At 45.6% G+C, this 22,615-nt stretch overlaps 2 protein-coding genes across 2 annotated transcripts in view; both read right to left on the bottom strand.

Annotated features, from left to right (window-relative positions):
- LOC140377918 (lysophosphatidic acid receptor 2-like) overlaps window positions 1-22,615 on the bottom strand; it is a 283,463-nt gene that overhangs the window by 123,294 nt on the left and 137,554 nt on the right. The window lies entirely within an intron of this gene.
- The window catches only part of LOC140377266 (uncharacterized), a 29,228-nt gene continuing 20,771 nt past the window's right edge, over window positions 14,159-22,615 (bottom strand). Inside the window, exons 8-10 of the mRNA XM_072462611.1 lie at window positions 22,417-22,501; window positions 22,277-22,337; window positions 14,159-14,755 (exon numbers count right to left, since the gene is read on the bottom strand). Of these exons, the coding sequence (XP_072318712.1) occupies window positions 14,159-14,755; window positions 22,277-22,337; window positions 22,417-22,501 (743 nt within the window). The remainder of the gene's footprint in view (window positions 14,756-22,276; window positions 22,338-22,416; window positions 22,502-22,615) is intronic.

Raw genomic sequence — 22,615 nt, 5'->3', positions numbered from 1 at the left:
TTATAAAAGGCCCTGAATAGCATCAAAGTATTTCCATTTCAATATAGTAACTTCTAATTCTGATTCAAGTCCAGTTCACATCAGCAACACTCCTCTTGAGTCTTTAGTGACAGCTGTAGGGGGAGGTGGTGTCAGTGTGACAGGGGGGAGGGCTTATCTCAATGAGATGCAAATGAGCCCTCCCGTGACTCTGGGCTCACTCAGGTGAGAATCTTTAGAGGCCGTTTTCTCAGTGAAAGGTTTTGAGAGTTGTATACATTCAAATGACCACAACTTACTTATGATCAGATGTGCATGAGTGAGACATCATTGGATAGCTTTGAATTCACACTTTCAGAATCTGTGAATAACTCAAAATGTCTGCGGGTAGACATGTAACTGGTTTATCCACGGTCTGTCACATATTCATGGAAAGGTTTTTACTCTGCTGAATGTGTATGCTCCACCACTTGTGATATGCCTTCTATACGCCCTCCGAGACAACCACTCTTGTGATTTTGGGCGTTGATTTGAATTGAATATACTAATACTATGTACCATAAATAAATAAACCCTAGGTTGGGCAAAATAATAGGTCTGTTTGCCGTAACCCGACCGACCCGGTATAAAACTAGCTGACTGAAGAAGAAAAAAATCAGCATTTTGTCCAAAAAACGCCAAATTCTTTAATTTTTCTAATATTTCGCCGACTCACCGACCGGTCTTTCCTAAAGCGCCTTGTAGAATAATTTTATAGCGCTGGTAAACCTATATAACATCCCAAGGGACAAATAACGCATATGCGTCTTCATTTTCGGTCCTCCATATGCTTCTGTATTAAACAGATCATGCAGGAGGGAACCTATGTTGCTCATGCCGTTTTGCATCATGGTGAGGCTTCATTTAAATTTGACTTGCGCATTGCCTTCTGGGAGTGAAACACGCCCAAAAGTGTCGATTGAAATATCTTAAAATCGGGAGATTTAGTCTCCCGATCGGGTTGATCGAGACGTTTTCCGTCATTGACTGTTGAAGCCTGACCCCTGGCGGTCACAAAATTGCAACTTTTGATCTTTTTTTTTTTGCCTTCAAAGTAAAAAAAATAAGAATGTTGGGTCAGGTTACAGCAAACAGACAATTTATTTGGGGTAGCCTTAGTGCATACCAGTATACCCACTTTTCAAAACCAAATATAATCTATTCTAGAATAGACCAATTCATTATCTTCAATAAAGACAGATCTAAACAATAGACAATAGACTAAGTGGCCATGCTCCTATCTCCATTAGTGTAGACCTGGAGGAAAGATGAAAAAACACACTCTGGAGTTTCAAAGCCAGCCTGCTTAACGACCCTTTGTTTAAGAGAAATATGTCAAAGAGATTTATCCGGAGGAAAATGATAATGAGGAAACATCCTCTGGGATGCTTCTAAGCAGCTTTAAAGCAAAAGTTATAGCCATAGGCTAGGCAAAACAGAAACAAAGGGATAAAAAGCTAAATGATCTGCAAGAAAATCATGCCAAGAAAAGGGAGTCCTCAAATGCTACCAAAAATTATAAAGATAAGAGGAGAAATTAATTATCTGACCTCATGAGAAAATTTTCCTCACAGGAAAAAACAAACAAGACCAAATTCAATCAGCATTTGAATCCTTCTTTAAAAAAAAATTCAAGGAGATAAAGACGATGATATTAATTCCTTTCTGGACCCCCTTAATTTGCTTGTTATGTCATGTCAGAAGAGGGGTTAGTAAACGTGTCAAGTGTAAAAATGTGGTAATTTTAGAGATTTTGCCAATTGCCCATTGGGATAACATTAGAGGTTTCAGTATGGTTACGCCGTACATAATATGGCATAAGTCCGGATCAAAAGCTTTGGGTTTTTTGTCCACTTGCGCTGAGTAGTCGTTACAGAAAGAGACTTGGGACTTGTTTGATCCGGGTTTGCTCGCGGCAAAACGTCTAGATGCTGCAATGACATGCTGTTTATCACTGACGTATCACTCCAGTATAATAGGCCTTCAACGCTGGTTCAAAGCCAGTTTGGGAGCCAGGGAGTGATGTGCTTTTGTTGGAGGTTTGCGATATTCGGGGATCCAGGTCTCCATGTGACCACTTGACCACATCCCTACCCTCAGTGTCTCAGATTACATTTGCGTTCTCGGTCAAAACACGCACCTATTTTTTAAAGCCGCCATAATCACCCGGTCTATCTCGCTCCGGGTCTCCTTAACACATGAATCTAATGTGGAGCTGGAGAGAGCGTGCGATGTGGCGGAGCTTGAGCCAGAGCCTTGGTGGCTGGTGCACAGGGACTGGCGCTGATGTGGAGCCAGCTAACGTGGCCTGGTTCTCTGTGATGTTTTCGGCTCGAGCCTTCCATGTAACATGAAATGCGACGAGACATTGTTCTTGCCATGGTTTCTTATTATAGTTTTTCATGGTAAAATTTTGCCACAACTCGGGCATTTTTGACCCTCCAACATTGATGAATGTCCCACATGGGGTCATAGGTCACACATGGGGACATAGACGCGATCGGCTCGGCCCGAACTCCAATAAAATGGAGGTTGCGAGAACGCCCGTCGCAACAGTGCCGACTAGTTCAAAAAAGAAAAAACATGAAACTCTTAATCTTTGGCCTAGGCACATAAGACTTGGGACAGTGATCGAGCTACCTTTGACCTCTGACCTGTGACGAGTAAAACACACCTGGCAGCATCGCTGTATGATAAACAGGAAGTCAGCCATCAAAGTCAGCCTTAGTCAGATTCAACACCTTTTGCATCTAAAGACATTGAAATTGAATAAATATCCAAAAGAATGTTGATATTCTTTATGGTCTCTGCGTAACACGCCCTCAAAAAAGGCTTAATTTTCAGTGTTTTTAAGGACAAGTCACGCCTATTGGAAATGATTTGCGGAGCTCATATTTCACTCACTAATGCGTTTTTATGGTCTGATTGGAAATAAATGCCTATGTAAAAAATTTACTCTATAGCGCCCCCTACCCATTGTGTGAAAAACTCAACATTGTCTGATTTGTTTGAAACTCATGGGTTATATTCTCCTCAAGACGCCATGAAAAAAGTGCATTGCAGATTTTGTGTATTTTCACAATTGGCCAGCAAAGGCGCAATGAATGCCTTCACTTCCTCTTCCGCTTTTATTTTGATGGGACATTTCCTCTCGTGCCGCATTAGAATTATTTTTCTTTAGACTTTATTCTTTAGGCTTTATTCTTTAGACTTCTTTCTGCCACAACTCGAGAGGGAGAGGGAGAGAGAGGGAGATAGAGAGAGTGAGGGAGAGGGAGAGAGGGAGATAGAGACAGTGAGGGAGAGAAAAGGAGGGAGAGAGGGAGAGAGTGAGGGAGAGAAAGGGAGGGAGAGAGGGAGATAGAAAGAGTGAGGGAGAGAAAGGGAGGGAGAGAGGGAGAGGGAGATAGAGAGAGTGAGGGAGAGAAAGGGAGGGAGAGAGGGAGATAGAGAGAGTGAGGGAGAGAAAGGGAGGGAGAGAGGGAGATAGAAAGAGTGAGGGAGAGAAAGGGAGGGAGAGAGGGAGATAGAGAGAGTGAGGGAGAGAAAGGGAGGGAGAGAGGGAGATAGAGAGAGTGAGGGAGAGAAAGGGAGGGAGAGAGGGAGATAGAGAGAGTGAGGGAGAGAAAGGGAGTGAGTGAGAGAGAGGGAAATAGAGAGAGTGAGGGAGAGAAAGGGAGTGAGTGAGAGAGAGGGAAATAGAGAGAGTGAGGGAGAGAAAGGGAGGGAGAGAGGGAGAGGGAGATAGAGGGAGTGAGGGAGAGAAAGGGAGGGAGATTGTAGGATTTTTGACGCGTTTCCACTCTGTAGCCCGGGTCATTTTGTAGTCTCACTCCATTTTTGTAGTTCCTCCTCTTTATTTTCCTGCCTCTGGACAGGCGGTCGCGCGGGAGGTGAAAGCCATCATCGCCGCTGCCGCGGCTTTAATTCTTCTTGTTTTTATCAGACATGTTCCCAAAGTAAAGGTCCAGGCGCATTGTCATGTCGCTCCCACATAGAAATATCGGGTCTTCCCAGGTGAACTCACCAGGTGAGCAGCCATCATTCCAGAAGTCAACATAACACATTTCAAAACAATTCTTAAGGCTTCTGTTTATCAAACATGGAATAGACAATGTCCTTCTAAATATCTTTTGGGACGTACAGATACTACACACTTTACAGACTTTTGGGGTGCAGTCCATGTTCTTATCAAACGCAGAATTCCAGGTACTGCTGGTTCTACCTGGATCCAAAAAGACTTCAAGCAGGTGTAACTTGCAAAAATCAAAGGAATATATATATTTTTAAATGTTATGTTGACAAAAAAAGACTATAGTATAGTATTGAGTTGTGTTACCGAAAATATATTTCTCTTTAATGCTTTTAATGGTCTCTGGGTGGCACTTTTGGACTGACTAGTTAAAAAAAATACAAAAATTACATCTGAATATTTTGTGTGAGGCAAAGCTCATGAAAGTAATACGGAAAATGGATTAGTCCATAGCTTTAGATGGGTATAGTTAGTCTCATCTTACAATTCTACAATAGAGTAACACCAATAACACCACTTTTAAATAAGTAAGAGGACTTTGTACAACTGCGACAAGTTGGCCACTGTCCAGGGTGTACCCCGCCTAAGGCCCGAAGTCACTGGGATAGGCTCCAGTCACCCGCGACCCCAAAAAGGGTACAAGCGGTAGAAACTGGATGGACTTTGTACAATTTTATTAAAAAGTAAATGTAATTGAGTACTGCCCAACACTGAACAACAGTTCACACATTTAATTTTGTAAAATGCCTAATGAATAATTTAATAAGCCTAGACCATTGGTGTCTATGTTTAATACAATATGATTTACATTGCACACATGCTCTGTGTGACTCCAAGCAGCCCATTATGTCAAATCAAATCAATTTATTTTGTAAGGCCCAAAATCACAACAACAGTTGCCTCTGAGGGCCACAGGGAGAAATGAATCAACAATGTCTGTGATGGCGATGAAGTCAGACAATGTCTGTGGTGGCGAGGGACGATGTCCCAGGGTCCTCTGTCCTTAGACTCTCCTTCTCGGCCAGGAAAAACTACAAAAAAAACCTCTTTGGGAAAAAAGCGTAGAAACCTGGAGGAGTTCCAGTGAAGGAGAGATCTGACTCTCACAGACGGACAGACGGACACGAGGGAGACTGGAACTGGACCCACTCTTCAGGCAGATGAGGGACCGTCTGAGTCGAGCTGGACCCACTCTTCAGGCAGAAGAGGGACCGTCTGAGTCGAACTGGACCCACTCTTCAGGCAGATGAGGGACCGTCCACACGGGGCAGGGACAACTTCACCAGGAGAGGGGCATCTGGGTCCACAGGTCCTCAGGAGTGAGAGAAAGAAAAACAAGGCGGTGAACAGTTTGCAAGTGGAATTAAAAAATAAATAGAATAAGTAGTCAGAAGAAGAGGATAGTGCTCAAGCTGCAATACTTCCCCCAGCATAGTTACTCCTAGGGCAGCGTAGCTAAAGCTGTGGGTTTATGTTTCTGTTCCTAACTAGTCTGACCATAAGCGATTTTGAAGAGGAACGTTTTAAGCCTGGACTTAAATGAAGAGACTGTGTCAGCATATTTAACATGGGTCGGGAGCTGATTCCATAACACAGGAGCTTGGTAGCTAAACGCTCTACCTCCTACAGTACTTTTAAAGACTCTTGGGACCACCAGAAGGCCGGCATTCTGAGAGCGAAGAGCTCTGTTTGGATGATATGGTTCTATAGCATCTTTGAGGTAGGATGGGGCCATGTCATTTATTATGTCTCATCCACTTCTGTGTGTGCTCCATGTCTTAACATTTTGTGAAGATTTAGTTCAGGCAGAGACCAGGGCAGACTCATGAAATGCTAATTCCATGACTGTAATTAAGATAAGATAAGATAAGATAAGATATTCCTTTATTGTCCCACATGGGGAAATTTCATTGGTGCAACGCAGGTAGATACAGAGGTAGATACAGAAGAACAGATCACTTATAGGAAGTCTGAAAAACACTTTCAGTAGAAGATCTCCTATAAATAAATAAAAACTCCCATAGACAAATGAATAAATTAATACATAAATACCATTGCATGTGATCACGACAGTAATTGCACATGAATATGTGTCACGACAGCACATAGATTGCACATGAATTTCATAGTAATTGCACATGAATTGCACATGAATTCCAACAGCAATTGCACATATGACAGAATTGCACATGGTTAGGTCAGTATTGCGAGTGTTCAGTACTAACAGTTTTTGTTATAAAGTCTGACAGCAGCAGGAAGGAAAGACCTACGGAACCTTTCCTTCACACATCGAGGGTGGATCAGTCTCTCACTGAAGCTGCTCTCCAGAGCGGAGAGAGTGTCCTGCAGGGGGCGACACTCATGGTCCAGCATAGATGTGAATCTAGCCAGGACCCTCCTGTCCCCCACCTCCTGCACCGAGTCCAGAGCACAGCCCAGGACGGAGCTGGACTTCTTGATGACTCTGTCCAGCCTCTTCCTCTCCCTCTCTGTGATGCTGCTGCTCCAGCAGGCCACACCATACAGGAGGGCCGATGCCACCACAGAGTCAGAGAAGGTCTTCAGGAGTGGCCCTGTCACTCCAAAAGACCTGAGTCTCCTCAGGAGGTAGAGCCGACTCTGGCTCTTCCTGTACAGTGCGTCTGTGTTATGAGTCCAGTCCAGTTTGTGGTTCAGATGAACACCAGGTACTTGTATGAGTCCACTCTCTCAATGTCCCGTCCCTGGAAGTTCACTGGTGAGGGGGCAGTGGGGTGGCGTCTGCGGAAATCCACCACCATCTCCTTGGTCTTCCCCGCGTTGATGAGGAGGTGGTTCCGCTGACACCAGTCCACAAAGTCCTGCGCCAGTCCTCTGTACTCCGCGTCATCGTCGTCCGTGATGAGTCTGATGATGGCAGAGTCGTCAGAGAACTTCTGCAGGACACAGCTGTCCGTGTCATGTCTGAAGTCTGCAGTGTAAAGGGTGAAGAGAAAGGGCGCGAGGACAGTGCCCTGGGGCGCCCCCACACTGCAGGTCCGAGTGTCAGACACACAGTTCCGGGCTCTCACAAACTGGGGTCGGTCTGTGAGGTAGTCCAGGATCCACTCTGCCAGGTCATACTCCACACCAGCCGTCTCCAGCTTGTCCCTCAGGAGCAGCGGCTGGATGGTGTTGAAGGCGCTGGAAAGATCGAAGAACAGAATCCTCACAGAGCCGCCAGGCTTTTCCAGGTGAGAGAGAGAGCGGTGCAGCAGGGAGATGACGGCGTCCTCCACTCCGATGCCAGACCGATATGCAAACTGCAGTGGGTCCATGGCTGAGCTCACGGTGGAGCGGAGGTGGTCCAGGACTAGCCGCTCCAGTGTCTTCATCAGGTGGGACGTGAGAGCCACTGGCCTGAAGCTGTTGAGGTCTTTGGGGCGCGGTGTCTTAGGCACAGGTACCAGACAGGAGGTCTTCCAGACCTGTGGTACCACCCTCAGCTTCAGGCTCATGTTGAAGACATGCTCCATAACTCCACACAGTTCATCTGCGCAGGACTTAAGGAGCCTGGGGCTGATGCCATCAGGTCCTGCTGCCTTCCTCACTTTAATCCTCTTCAGCTCACTCCTCACCTGTGCTGCTGTGACAGTCAGTGGTTGTTAGGGGGACCGTGTGCTGGGGGGATGGGTGAGTCCAGGCGAAGTGGGGAGCTGATGGTCCAGGGCAGATAAGCGAAGAGGAACAGATGCAGGGCATTGTCCAGCTGTGGAAGAGGGAGCATGCAGCTGTGCAGGGGGAGGGGCGGGTGACCGATCAAACCTCAAGAAGTGAGCATTTAAATCATCACCCACTGTAGATCCCCCTCTGTCTGGGCAGGGGGGATTTTGAAGCCCGAGATGGTTTTCAGGCTCCTCCACACTCCCTGAATGTTCTTTTGCTGCAGCTGCTCCTCCATCCTCCTCTTGTAGCCGGCCTCAGCCTGCCTGATCTTCCCCCTCAGCTCCTTCTGTAAAGTATAGAAAATAGCATTATAGCACTGCTATAAAATGTACCCTCCACTAGCAGAAAGTAATATGTGTTTATTGATATTTGTTTGAACAAAACACATTTATTTTGTAAGCGGACATGAAATGAACAAATATCACAGCAATAATGTCGAGGTTGAGCAAACTTGGTTGGCGCTAGCAGGCATCTGCTGCAAAGGCTGTTGTGGAATATCTGCAAACAATTACCAACAAAAGGTTGAAGCAGAACAGTTTGTCTTTCTCAAAAGGTGGATCTTTATTTACGCGTGCACAGTAAATAACCACTGTCCCTAACAAAGGTTTCTGTCCCTACCCCAGAACAAATGACAATACACATGCTTTTAAAGGCAGTGGCATGCACTGCAACGAACGCACATCATCATCAAATCAGCTCAAAAAGAGCCATCTTATTCAGAGGTCAATCGGAGATGTTTTCACACATAATCAAGTCCTGACGCACTGCTGGACCACATTTATCAGTAACTCATATTCTTCTGTTCACATTTATCATCTGCACACAGAAAAACAGCATGACATGACATGACCTATTTACCCATTACAAGGCGCCACTGAAAAAGTCTGACTTTAGCTTCCTCACGTCCCGACTGCTCATGCTCAAATGAAAAGGCTGAACAGAGGGATTTATTGTGCGGCTGCGGACCTCGTTTGTCTCTCTGTACTTTGACCAGAGCGCTGCGGATGCTGCAATCATTTATGACACTACCCAGAATGCATTGCAACTTAAACAAAAATTCCGACTTTGCAGATGTTGCTTGCCATTTTTCCACCTAACCTCACTTCACTTAGACCAGTTAGTCATCTGTTACTGGATCACATGACTAGAGATCACGCTCTGATCGGCAAAGGGCACAACAAGCACATAACTAAACATTGCTGTTTTTTCGCATGACGAGGGATATCTAATTATATTGATTCTTGGCCAATGGAGAACTCATAGTTTAGTTAAAGGCACACAGGTAAGTTCAGGATGTTTAATGACAAGTAGCAGTGTTCCATTACAGAAGTTTTATTTGTACTGTTATTTATTAGGCATAATGAATGTCCATTCATTATGGCTTTCAGCCATAAAAACGCCTGTTTTTATGGCTGAAAGCCTGTTTTTATGTGCCCCTGATGTTACACACACGTTGATCATGGGCCCTGTCCTTGTTGAGCATACTTGCAGATGGAGCAAAGCCATGTGTTACCTGCGTGATCAGTGAATGTGTTGTTGTGTTGTAATGAGCATGCGCAATAAATGGTCAGTAGTGTTGTTGTTTTTTTTCCCTCAGACCAAAGAGACGACGGTTGTCTGTATTTTTTCCCCCGAACCACATTGGTGACTACAAAACGATAGACTGCTGCAGAATGTCTAACGTAACAGGTTATGGGCCCAGTCAAGTAGGCCAAAAGTGGTTCAGACTTTTATTCGACGGCGAAGAGAAAAGTTACGAGCTGTGGGAAACGAGGTTCCTCGCGCATATGGAGTTACGCGGCCTCAGAGGAGTTATCTCGGAAGACCCGGAGATAGATGAGGAGGACGAAGATGCTTGGGCGGAAGATGAGACGAAGAACGGCGAGGCATATGCAGAGCTTGTGCAATGTCTGGACAACAAGAGCTTGTCATTGGTAATGAGAGACGCGAAAAGAGACGGAAGAAAAGCGCTGAATATTCTCCGCGAACACTACGCTGGAAAGGACAAACCTCGCGTTGTGAGTTTATATTGTGAACTTTCCTCGCTTCATAAGACCAGCAATGAAACGGTAACTGACTATATTATTCGAGCAGAGACTATATTCACGTCATTGAGAAGAGCAGAAGAGCACATTAGTGATGGGCTTCAGATAGCGATGGTAGTTAAAGGGCTACCTGATTCATACAAGCCATTCGTCGTGCACATCACCCAGACAAATGACACTGTAACGTTCAGCGAGTTTAAAACGAAACTGCGAAGTTATGAGAGTACTGAAAAATATGGGAAGAGTGACGTGAATGCTGATGAAGACAACGTGATGAAGACTAGTTGGGCAACAAGGTCACGAGGAAGAGGAAGAGGAAAGAAAATGGTCCTGGCTGATGTTGAATGTTACACGTGCGGTAAAAAGGGACACATGGCCAGGACATGTCCGGACGGATACCAGTTGAGAAAAGAGGAACGAAAATGGGACACAACACAGCGCGGAAGGGGACAATATCGAGGACGAGGCCGTGACCATGTGAAGAAAGTTGATGGAGAGACGGAGGCAGAGCCTACATCTTTTTGTTTCTTCAAGATGAGTGACTGCTCTACACAAAGAGGAAACAAGAAAGGTCTCATGGTCGACTGCGGCGCCACAACACACATGATCAACAACGCCACAAAGTTCAAAACAGTTGACAAGAGCTTCAGACCTGAGGACCACATGATCGAGCTTGCCGACGGATCCAAGGTGAGCGGGATGGCGAAAATGAGGGGAGATGCTGAAATCTACTTGTTGGACAGCGAGGGACGAAGAGTGAAAACGATTCTCAAACAGGCACTCTACATCCCATCGTTTCCACAGGACATCTTTTCAGTTAAAGCAGCGACGGCCAACGGAGCTGAGGTCCACTTTAAGGACGGTAATGACTGCCTGGTCCACAAGGATGGTACCGAATTCAAAATGGACGTGTATGGTAGGCTGTATTACCTTAGCACAGTAGAAGATGAAAATGTTGATGAAGTATATGGGTGTCATGACATTCAAACGTGGCATAGGATACTTGGTCATTGCAATTTTGATGATGTTGCAAAATTAGAAAAGGTGGTTGAAGGAATGTCTATAAAAGGGAAACATGACAAATCCAACCAAAAATGTGAAATATGCACACAGGGCAAATTCACACAAAGCAGAAACCGACAGGCAGACTCTAAAGCCACAGCTGTGTTAGAGCTTGTACACACAGACCTATGCGGTCCTATAGAACCAGCAGATAAAGATGGGTACAGATATGCAATAGCATTTACTGATGATTGCAGTGGGATGATATTTCCATACTTCATTAAAACAAAAAGTGACACGACAAAAGCTACAGAAAAATTCATAGCGGATGTAGCCCCATATGGAAAGGTAAAGTGCATAAGGTCAGATAACGGCACAGAGTTTACCGGACAAGAGTTTCAATGTCTACTTAGGAGTAATGGGATAAGGCACGAGAAGAGTGCACCCTACTCACCTCATCAGAATGGGACTGCCGAAAGAGGGTGGAGAACCTTATTTGAGATGTCACGATGCATGCTATTGGAGAGTAACCTCCCAAAGCAATTATGGACATATGCTGTACAAACAGCAGCCCAAATCCGCAACAGGTGCTACAGTAAGCGGCTAGAGCAGACACCTTACCGTGTTTTTACAGGAAAAACACCTAACCTATCCAACATGCAGATATTTGGCTCTGAATGCTATGTTTACAAGCAGGATAAGAAAAAGCTAGACTCTAGATGCAACAAGGGGATCCTTGTAGGCTATGACAAATATAGTCCAGCATATAATGTGTATTATCCTGAGACAGGAAAAGTCCTAAAACATAGGCTGGTAAAATGTATCACCAAAGGTGGCACAGATAACCAGACCCAGACAGATTGTGACATGGGGGAAGACATTGAGAGTTATGTAAATACACCTCAGAAGAGAGTCAACCAGGGTCAGAGACAGAGACAGCCTGAAGAGAGTAAAGAGTCCATTGTTGAAGAGGCTGCTGAGACAGGTCCGACCCAGACAGATAGTACTCAGAAAGAAGAGGGAGAAAGGAGATACCCTACAAGACAGAGAAAGGCTCCAGAATACTTTAAGGAGTACCAGTGTAAAGTTGAGTGTAACAATGACGAAAGTGAGAATGTAGATTATTTCTACAGAGTAGCTTATGATGTTCCTAAAACACTTAGAGAGGCAATGGACTCTAAAAAGTCAAAAATGTGGGCTGATGCGATGAAAGAGGAGATGAACTCTTTGACAGAGAATGAAACTTTCACTCTGACCCCACTGCCAAGAGGCAAGCAAGCAGTGGGAGGTTGCTGGGTATATGCAGTGAAAGAGAGCCCAGATGGATCTGAGACTTGTAAAGCCAGATATGTTGCAAAGGGCTATGGTCAAGTGGAAGGAATTGACTATACAGAGACTTTTTCACCAACAGCCAACATGACCTCTGTACGAGCATTAATGCAGGTGGCTGTACAGGAGGATCTTATTTTACACCAAATGGATGTGAAGACTGCTTACCTCCATGCTCCAATGGACTGTGAGGTATATATGGAACAGCCGGAAGGTTTTGAAATCAAATCAAAGACAGGGGAACACTTAGTGTGTAAACTCAACAAGTCATTGTATGGTTTAAAACAGTCCGGGCGTAACTGGAATATGTTACTACATGATCACCTTACAGAGAACGGTTTTGTACAAAATGATGCTGATCATTGTGTCTACAGCAGAAAATCTGAGAATGAGAAAGTGATTTTGTTAGTATGGGTGGATGATTTAATCATAGCAGCGAGTAACAACACCTTACTCAGTGATGTGAAGGAAATGTTGAAGAGAAGATTTAAGATGAAGGATATGGGTCCACTTAAATACTTCCTGGGTATAGATTTCAGACAGAGTGATGGAGAAATCAAAATGACCCAAAAGAGACACATAGAGAAGATATTAGCGAAATTTGGAATGTCCGAATGCAAACCGAGATCCACCCCATGTGAGCAAAAGTTAAACTTTGACAGTGAGGGTGAAGTTATTGATTCAACAGGATACAGAGAGATAGTAGGTAGCTTGATATACATTATGACATGTACAAGACCTGACCTGAGCTGGGCTGTTAGTAAACTATCTCAATACCTAGCAGAACCAAAGCAACAGCATTGGGCTACAGCGAAACACATACTGAGGTACTTAAAGGGTACTATGGATCAAGAACTACACTACCAGAAATGTGAGGAAAGCCCATTACAGCTGGAGGGATACAGTGATGCTGATTGGGCAGCCGATATGGATGACAGGAGGAGCACAACTGGATACTGTTTCAGCTTAACTGAGAATGGTCCAGTTATATCATGGAAGAGCAGAAAACAGCAAACGGTAGCATTATCCACATGCGAAGCTGAGTATATGGCGCTAGCAGCCACTACTCAAGAAAGTATGTATCTTGTACAACTACTTGGAGGAATAGATAGTTGTAACCAGCATACACCAGTCAAGATATTTGAGGACAACCAGGGGGCGATAGCTTTATCAAAGAACCCAGTTTGCAGACAGAGAAGCAAACATATAGACATAAAGTACCATTTTGTACGGTCTGCACACGCAGAAGGTAAAATATGTATAGAATATTGCCCTACTGCAAACATGGTAGCTGATGTCCTTACCAAGCCTTTGACAAAAGCTAAGTTTGAAAGTTTTAAGGGATATTTGTTTGGGAAGTAATGTTGAACATTGCTAATATACCAAATGTTTTATTTTAAAGTTGTTTTGAAATGTTTAGAACTTTGCCAGTATGCCAAGTGTTTTATTTTGGGGTTATATATTTTTGTTTACTATATGAGAACTATACACATGTCTTTGAGTGGGAGTGTTGAGCATACTTGCAGATGGAGCAAAGCCATGTGTTACCTGCGTGATCAGTGAATGTGTTGTTGTGTTGTAATGAGCATGCGCAATAAATGGTCAGTAGTGTTGTTGTTTTTTTTCCCTCAGACCAAAGAGACGACGGTTGTCTGTATTTTTTCCCCCGAACCACATTGGTGACTACAAAACGATAGACTGCTGCAGAATGTCTAACGTAACAGTCCTGTACTGGCCAGGGCGCAGGACAGAGGTTACTAAGCTAACCATGTTGAAATAGTCAAATGTCTCATGTAACATATTTACGAAACTTCAGCATCCGGCTAAGACATGACATTTTTCTATCACAGTGGCTAGTGCTAACAGCTACACAGCAGCCCTTATCTCAATCTAACCATTGGCGGCACCGATGAGGCCAACATTCAGTGCATTGAATGGTGCAGGCAGAAAGAGAAAATACTACATTAAGACTTATAAATAGATGTACTGCAATTTATCGGAGCTGGTGCTTCATAGATGCACTTAGCAGTGTTAGCAGTGACACCGTTTACATAATACAGTCCTTTTGAGGCATCTCTATCATGGGTAGGAGTGATCCAGGAGTGTGTGGAACAGTCAGCTGTTCTTGTAAGGAAGAAATTTCAACAGCTTTGTCCTCCAGTGGGTTCAGGCTGTCCAGGCTCACCTCCTCACCGCTGCCCATCCCAGAATCCACGCTGGTCAGCCTAACCCTATCCCTCTGCATGCCCACCGCCTCCACCCTCTCATACTCGCAGACCACTGGCACTCCCTGACAATGCTGGGCGATACTTAGAAGCAGCAACATGTCCAACTCAGGGCACAAAACTTGTCCCATGTCGCTCTGGAGGTCTGAGTTACAGTCTGCGTTGGGCGTGGAGTTGGGTCTGCAGGGGCTATCAGCGGAGCAAGGCAGTAAGGGGGCGGTGGGGCACAGCTGGGAATACATTGGGTTGGAGAAGATGGACCAGCACAGAGGGCTTGATGAGGCCAGGGGTTTGTCATCCAGGAAAGGGCTCTGCGGAGACCGGGGCTTTGCAGGGATCAGCTCCGGATATGTGATGATGTCCACCGGTCGGAGGAAGGTCAGGAAAGAGTCACTGCTGAAGGGAGGACTCTGCCAGCTCTGCAAAACACACCCAAGGTCAGGTCAGGGCAGCACAATAATATAATTTCAACTGCAATCAACATTTCTACCTAGATACATAGTTTCAAAGTGAAAGAGAATGTTGGTCCTTTTCTCTACAGTGGGGCCACTGCTGTCACTGTGATGTCGCTCAGATTAGTAGGAAAACTGTGGAAATGTATCACTGTTGTTAATAAAAATGCCCTTTTGAGTGTAGGTGGACGATACTAAAGCCCCATGACACATGCCCAGCGAAGCCCGTCGCTTCCCATGGCAGTGCAGTACAAATGTGATCAGACCAGGACATTCAATATCTCAGACATTATGAATGACCTTGATCATAAACCAGCCATTTTAAGATTTAAAAAATCTGTATGTAGTTTGTATGTTTTGATTATCACTTTCCTTTTAAAAAAATGAATTTCTTTTGTATGGCCTTTTCTCCTGCCATCAAGAGTACATTCCAAAGGTACCTGTTAATTGGGTCCATGGCAGGAGTTTTGAGGCCCAAGTACATGGTCTAAATGGTCTAAAGTGCATTGGTAATTTCAGTCAAATATTTTTGAGCAACAGGACAGTCCCAGAACACGTGATAGTGGTTTACATCCTGTCTGTCACAGTTTCTCAAACATTAATTGTAACTAATAACTGAGGATGTAGTTATGTTCAGAATCAACCAATCACATTCCAACTCATGTTAAATGGAGTCGATACACACCTGCATCATCTAAACTGCCTCTGATTAACCCCCAATAAAGTTCTGCTGTTCTAGTAAGCTTTTCCTGATGTTTTCTCAGTCGTATCTTACAGCCAAAGCCGTGGTCCACAGGAGCTTCCAAAGCATCAGAGGATCTCATTTTTTAAAGGAATAGGTCAGGAGAAAAGTACAAAAGAATTTGCATTCGAGAGTAGAGCCTCCAATCGTATAATGAATAAACAACATCAGTATACAAGTACTCAGGTTTTTACATTGATAAGAGGACAAGTTATTCCGTTCAAATTTAAGGGAGTGTCTGCAGAGCCGCGGCGCGGCCGAAACTGCCATGTTATTTTTGTGCCGGCCGAACGCTGCGGCTCCTGAAACTGCGCTGCTATTTGACCGCGTTTTAGCGCCGTTTTAGACCGCGCCGGGTTAAGGTTAGGGTTAGGGTTAGCCATGAGGCTATAACGGGCTATAAGGGAAATGCCGCGGTCCCTGAAACTGCGCGGCCATTTAACCGCGCCGCGGCTCTCCAGCCACGGCATAAATTTAAATGGTTTGACGGCGAGCGCACGGGTCTTTCCCCACGGGCCTGACCGGGCACAGCCCGAACGAGCGACGTGGGGCCGTCCTCCCGTGGGCCAACCACCTGCAGGAGGATCCGTAGGGGTCCGGTGCAGAGTGATCTGGGCGGCAGTCGAGATCTCCGGACGCAGATACTAACTCTGGGGACATCGAATGTCACCTTTCTGGGGGGGAAAGAGCCTGAGCTTGTGCGGGAGGTTGAGCGATACCGACTAGATATAGTCGGCCTCACCTCCACCCACAGTTTGGGCTCTGGAACCCATCTCCTCAAGAGGGGCTGGACGCTCCACTTCTCTGGTGTTTCCCGCGGGAAAAGGCGGCGGGCTGGTGTGGGCTTATAGCCCCTCAGCTCAGCCGCCACGTGTTGGAGTTCACCCCGGTGGACGAGAGGGTTGCGTCCCTTCGCCTTTGGGTGGGGGACAGGTCTCTCACTGTTGTGGCGGCCTACGGGACGAACAGCATTGCAGAGTACTTCTTGGAGTCCTTGGGAGGGGTACTGGACAGTGCACCGACCGGGGACTCCATTGTTCTACTGGGGGACTTCCCACATGGGCAATGACAGTGACACCTGGAAAGAGGTGATCGGGAAGAATGGCTTCCCCAATCTGAACCCGAGCGGTGTTCATTTATTGGACTTCTGTCCTAGCACCAGGACACCCTAGGCCGGAGGTCAATGATCAACTTTGTTGTTGTGTCATCTGACTTCCGACCGCGTGTCTTGGACACTCGGGTTAAGAGAGGGGCAGAACTGTCAACTGATCACCACCAGCCAGGCCACTCTGGCTTGTAGGTCTCCTGAGGTCATTGACAGGTATCGGCAGGCCAAGCGGAACGCAGCTTGTGCTGTCGCAGAGGCAAAAACCCTGGCCTATGAGGAGTTCGGGGAGGCCATGGAGGAGGACTATCAGTCGGCCCCAAGGAAATTCTGGCAAACTGTCCGGCGCCTCAGGAGGGGGAAGCAGTGCTTCACCAACACCGTTTACGGTACGGGTGGAGACCTGTTGACCTCGACTTGGGATGTCGTCGGACGGTGTACTTTGAGGACCTCCATAATCCCACCATCACGTCTTCCAAAGAGGGTTCATGGGAGTTTGCCCAACCAGTCCACATGTGCTTTATGGATCTGGAGAAAGCTTTCGATTGTGTCCCACGGGGTGTCCTTTGGGGGTGCCCCGGGAGTACGGGGTCCGGTGTCCTTTGCTCAGGGCTGTCCGGTCCCTGACCGGAGCAGGAGCTGTGTTTGCATTGCCGGCAGTAAGTCAGACCTGTTCCCAGTGCATGTTGGACTCCGCCAGGGCTACAGAATTTCTAGGCGCAGTCAGGTGTCGGAGGGTGTCCGGTTTGGGAACCACAGGATCTCATCTCTGCTGTTTGCAGACAATGTTGTCCTGATGGCTCCATCAAATCCGGACCTGCAACATGCACTGGGACGGTTTGCAGCCGAGTGTGAAGCGGCTGGGATGAGAATCAGCACCTCCAAATCCGAGGCCATGGTTCTCAACCGGAAAAAGGTGGCTTGCGCTCTCCGGGGGGGTGGGTCTCCGCTGCTCCTACACGTTGAGAGGAGCTAGCTGAGGTGGCTCGGGTATCTGTTCCGGATGCCTCCTGGGTGCCTCCCTAGGGAGGTATTTCAGGAATATCCCACCGGGAAGAGGCCCTGTGGAAAACCCAGGACAAGCTGGAAGGACTATGTCTCTCGGCTGATCTGGGAACGCCTCGGGATCCTCCCGGAGGAGTTGGGTGAAGTGTCTGGGAGTCCCTGCTTAGATTGCTGCCCCCGCGACCTGGCCCCGGATAAGCGGAAGAAGATGGATGGATAGTTCCTTTGCAGAGTGCATATCAAAAGAAATGCAATGATTCAGTGCTTGTGCTCTTACAGCACGGCCCATAATTAAATCAGTAACAGGTGCTACACAGGGGTTACACTAGGCTTGGAACGATCCATAGCTTCAGAGGACCACCGAGGACACACACCCGGTCTACAGTGAATGTCAGTGTCATGGAGTAAAAGCATAAAACACACACACGCACTGAGCGACCAGCACGGCCACAGGACAAAGAAAAACAAAGAGCGTCCTTTTATAGTTTAATATCTGACGCCCCGTCCTCCTGTCCTCAGGTAGCCATCTGCATTAATGTGTGTTTTAGTCTTGTGCCTTGGCGAGGCTTGTGCCCCACGACACACTACACTATGGGTTACTCCTCGATTGTGCTTTGGCGGCTGGTAGTTCTGGAAGCTGGAGTCCCAATGTGTGTGTAGCCGGCTGAACTAGCCACGTTCACTAGCTGTCAAGGGTGCGCAGCAGAGCTTTTTCACCGGTAAGTGAATGGAAAACTGCCTTTTAGGCCCATTTTATCTGCTCCGCCTTAAAACGAAATCCTAAATTTAACTTTGAGGTCACAGGGGGTATGGGACGAGCGCACTCGACCTGTCTGGTTGACTCTTGTAATATTAAGGATGAATTGATGGACAATGTTCAACATAAATGTAATTGTTCTTGTGGAACTTAGTGATGAATGTGAAAATCTACTGTGACCTTTTTTTTTTACTATTATGGAACTTATCTTTGAAGAATAGACTAATTTATAAATAAATCATATTCTATATATGTCTATTTGCCTCTGTCACCGACAAATCTATGCGTCTTTCTGTTGTTTTTAATATGGTCCTGTGCCCAGTATTGTCCAGGTGGTGTTGTTGGTCCTCTGATTTGGTTTTAACAGCTATAGTTAACCCTAACCCTAACATCTAATGTCAGCTGAATATGCAAGGTCCAGAAACCTAAAGAGACAAGGGTTCCCTCAGAGAGGTTTGCAATCCCATCTATAGTATAGAAAGTCCATCTTTAGTATAGAAAGTGAGGTTGCTTCCTGGGCGAGCATATACGCTTATCAAAGTAAACACACTTATATTAATAGTTCCTTTAACCAGTACAAATCTGCCATCTTTATCCATGTGTTTAAAACTCTGTTCAAAAGCTATTCTGACTAATATGGCCATTCCCCTCTTATGTTTGTCCCTGTATGAGGAATAGTAAAGCCAAATTTAGTTAATTTTTGATGTTCTAAGGTGTTTCTTGTCAGTATATAATATCTATTTTTTCACCTTAGTTATTATCTTTGACCCTTTAATTTGGCTAAATATGCCATTAACATTCAAGGATGCAATTTGTCTTTTTTCAGATGCCATCGTATTAACCATGTTGAAATTATTCTTGAAAATCTGCTTTTGTTACACAAAAACAACATAATTAAACAAACAAACTTTTTTTTTTTAATGCAAAGACCCCACTGCCTGATCCCAAAAAGGGATCAAAACCATTAAGGTTAAAAAAGGCCTTCTTGTACAGTTGATAGAACATTTTCACCTGGGTATTTGCAAACAAAAGTTGGGAAAAAAACAGCCCACATTGAATAAATACTCAAATATCGCCAATGTTGTATCCTTTTTTTTTTTAACCAAGAAAATGGTATAAAAAAAACGTCAATGCCCACGTGGGTAATGACCGTTACACCTGGAGAGAAAGGATCAAGAAGAACGGCCTTCCCGATTTGAACCCGATTGGTGTTCAGTTTTTGGGCTTCTGTGCTCAAGCACAAGGGTGTCAGTGCACTTGACACCAGGACACCCTAGGCCGGAGGTCAATGATCGACTTTGTTCTCCTGTCATCTGACCTTCAACTGCATGTCTCGGACACTCTGGTGAAGAGAGGGGAAGAGCTGTCCACCGATCACCACCTGGTGGAGAGTTGGACAGACTTGGCAGACCCAAGCGCATTGTGAGGGTCTGTTGGGAACGTCCGGCCCGCTGTCAGCAGGGTCTTCAACTCAACAAGTGGACAAGCACCCTACCACTGAGCTAGACCGCCCCTGAGGTGACTTGGGCATTGGTTCCTGGATACCTCTAGGCATGTCCCACTGGGAAGAGGCCCCGGGGAAGACCCAGGACACGCTGGAGGGACAATGGCCTGGGAACGCCTCGAGATCCCTCTGGAGGAGCTAAAGGAAGTGTCTGGGGAGAGGGACAAGTAAACTAATAGTGAGCAGCATATGTCTTTATAGTATCCTCATTTTAGTCATCAGCCTGGGCTACATGGGTGTGTCAGGCTGTAGTTGTGTTACTCTGTAACTGTAAGAAGTGGAATGAGTTGTGTGGATGATGTCGTGTGCGTAAAACATCGCTTTTTGGCTGTGCCAAACTTTATTCTCATAGAACACAAAACAGCTGTTTGCAGTCTGCACTTCCACTCAGCTCCTCCTGTAGCGTTTGTCCGAGCCTCAATCCAAGCGTGGTCCGAGACTCCCTCGCCTGCTGCAGTCTGAGCGCGGTCAGTGTCCTGCCCAGTGTCCAGGACCTGAGCCACGCGCAGGCCCTTAACCAGAAGGACATGGGGACACTTCAAGGGGGAAATTATTGTCTGTGATGTCTAAAAGGCCAGCATTATAAAGATTGACATCTATTGTGGGCTTTTGTATTCACTTTCAACCCATCTAAGTCAAGCGCCATTTGCGTCCTGGTGGTGGTGCTGAAAGTCAAACGCATATCGGACCCGGGAGTTTATTCTCATTAATTAATAACTTTTTCCTGGTTTTGACTTTTTTCTCATTAATTAATGTATGTTTTCTCATTATTTAATTACTTTATTCTCATAGTGTCCCGCATTTTTTTTTTTTTTTGGGGGGGGGTTGACCCTTAGACTCACTTTCTATACCAAAGTTATTGATTTGATTGCAATCCAATCTCAGAGAACCCTTGTCTGTGGCGGTTACATGTTCAGCTGAAATTAGATGTCTCAAAGTACGAATGTACTAGTAAATCTTTAAATTATACATTTTATATTTTTAAGATCCTGAGGTATATATTATTTTTTTATTACTTTTTTGATTTAGTCATCTATCAAAGCGTATTACACTTCTAATTATTATTGTTATTTCAGGGTAATATTTTGGGGAGAGGGGGGTGCAGATATTTTTTTAATCTCCTAAGAGAGGTGCACCAGAAAAGTTTGAGAAACTCTGCTTTACACCTTTTGCTATCCAGATCTTAAATCTCTGGTCAATGCTGCTTGGTAGAAAACTTTTATAACTCAGACTACTTCTATGTGACTTGGTCTTGAGCATGAAAACTCTGCCCTAGTTCAAGAGGCAGAAGCTGCTGCTGTCGAAGGGGGGACAAAGAGGAGGAGGGGGGCAAAGGGGGAAGCTGACTTATCGATGTATGTGTGTGTAAGTTTTGTTGCAGACTTGTTAATTCCGCTGAAAGAGAGAAGCAGGTGTTCCTTCGACAAGAGGCCCCTGGATACGGAGAAAAGCAGAAATGAAGCCTGCGTAAATTCAGCCTGGAAGACCTAACTCCACCATCTACATCAAGGCACCTGCTCCCCAGCTCAACCAACGCACCCAGTCCAGCCTGTCCGTCTGTGAGAGTTTAGATCCCTTCTTCACCACGGAACTCCTCCAGGTTTCTACTAGTTCCCATGGAGGTTTTTGTAGTTTTTCCTGGCCGAGAAGGAGAGTCCCAAGGACAGGGGATTCCCAGGACATCGCCCCTCGCACCTGCTCCCCATCTTCAATCAACGTACCCAAGTCACTCCTCCCCGCGGCACGTCGCACCTCTGCACCCAATCAGCGCAGGGTTAGATTATGGAGTGCCCATGATCGCAATATCTTCCGCCGGGGTCTGAGCGCCAAATAACCCACGTAATAAAGCTTGCTAAACAGTCCTTTATGTGTCGTCTGAGTCTCTCCAGGGTGAAATAACTCTGCTGACAGTCTGCATCAGCTGTTTTAACATGTTACAATGTATTACAACTGTCTTGTCCGAACTGCGTTTGACCCTTCCCCTTAGAAGCTGTTCGGACTATTTTTGTTTTGAGGGCTGTCCTAATAAATAAGAGGGAATGGAAGAGGACGTCAGAATTGGACTCACGACTGAGAATGCAACGGAGGCTTTGTACCTGATGCTTCTTTCTCTGATCCATTCTCTCTCCGGAGATCAAACTTATTGTTTCCTTGTCTCTTCTTCGCTCAGTGTGTTTTAATGATTGGGTTTGTGCAGATTTAGATCCATCACAAACACAGCTCTGTTAATAATGCAGATGAAGCTAAGAACAACTTGAGCTATGTTTTTGATGAGTAAACATTATAACATCTCCTTTAACTCAATAACAACAGAACTGTTGTAATGATTCTTCTAACTGTTTGCACACATGTCTCCAGTGTAGCGTCTGACTCACCATCTTGAGGACAGAGGGGGCAGGGCTCGGCACAGGTGCTCCTTTGACCAGCTTCATCACCCTGCAGAGAAGCAAAACCTCAGCATACATCCCCATCACAGGGTCACCATGTCACCTGCTTGGGCTGGGTAGAGACTCACCAGTTGGTCCTGGACATGATCAGGAGGAGAATAAAAAAGAGAGCCAAGACAACCCCAGTGGTCCACAAAGCTGCTCCTCCAGACCCTGTTTCATATCACACAAACACATGTTGTGTGGAGATGGAAAAAAAGACTGGTATTCTTGTTTGTTTTGTTTGTTCTTTTGTGTGGTTGTTTTTAAGGTTTTCCTCTGCTGATG

Source organism: Eucyclogobius newberryi, unplaced genomic scaffold (assembly GCF_026437365.1).
Source record: "Eucyclogobius newberryi isolate DKJ021-1_F unplaced genomic scaffold, fEucNew1.0.hap1 SCAF_4, whole genome shotgun sequence".
NCBI classification, from domain to species: domain Eukaryota; kingdom Metazoa; phylum Chordata; class Actinopteri; order Gobiiformes; family Gobiidae; genus Eucyclogobius; species Eucyclogobius newberryi.
The sequence above is the reverse complement of the archived record's forward strand: the minus strand, read 5'-3'. Positions and strand labels throughout refer to the sequence as shown.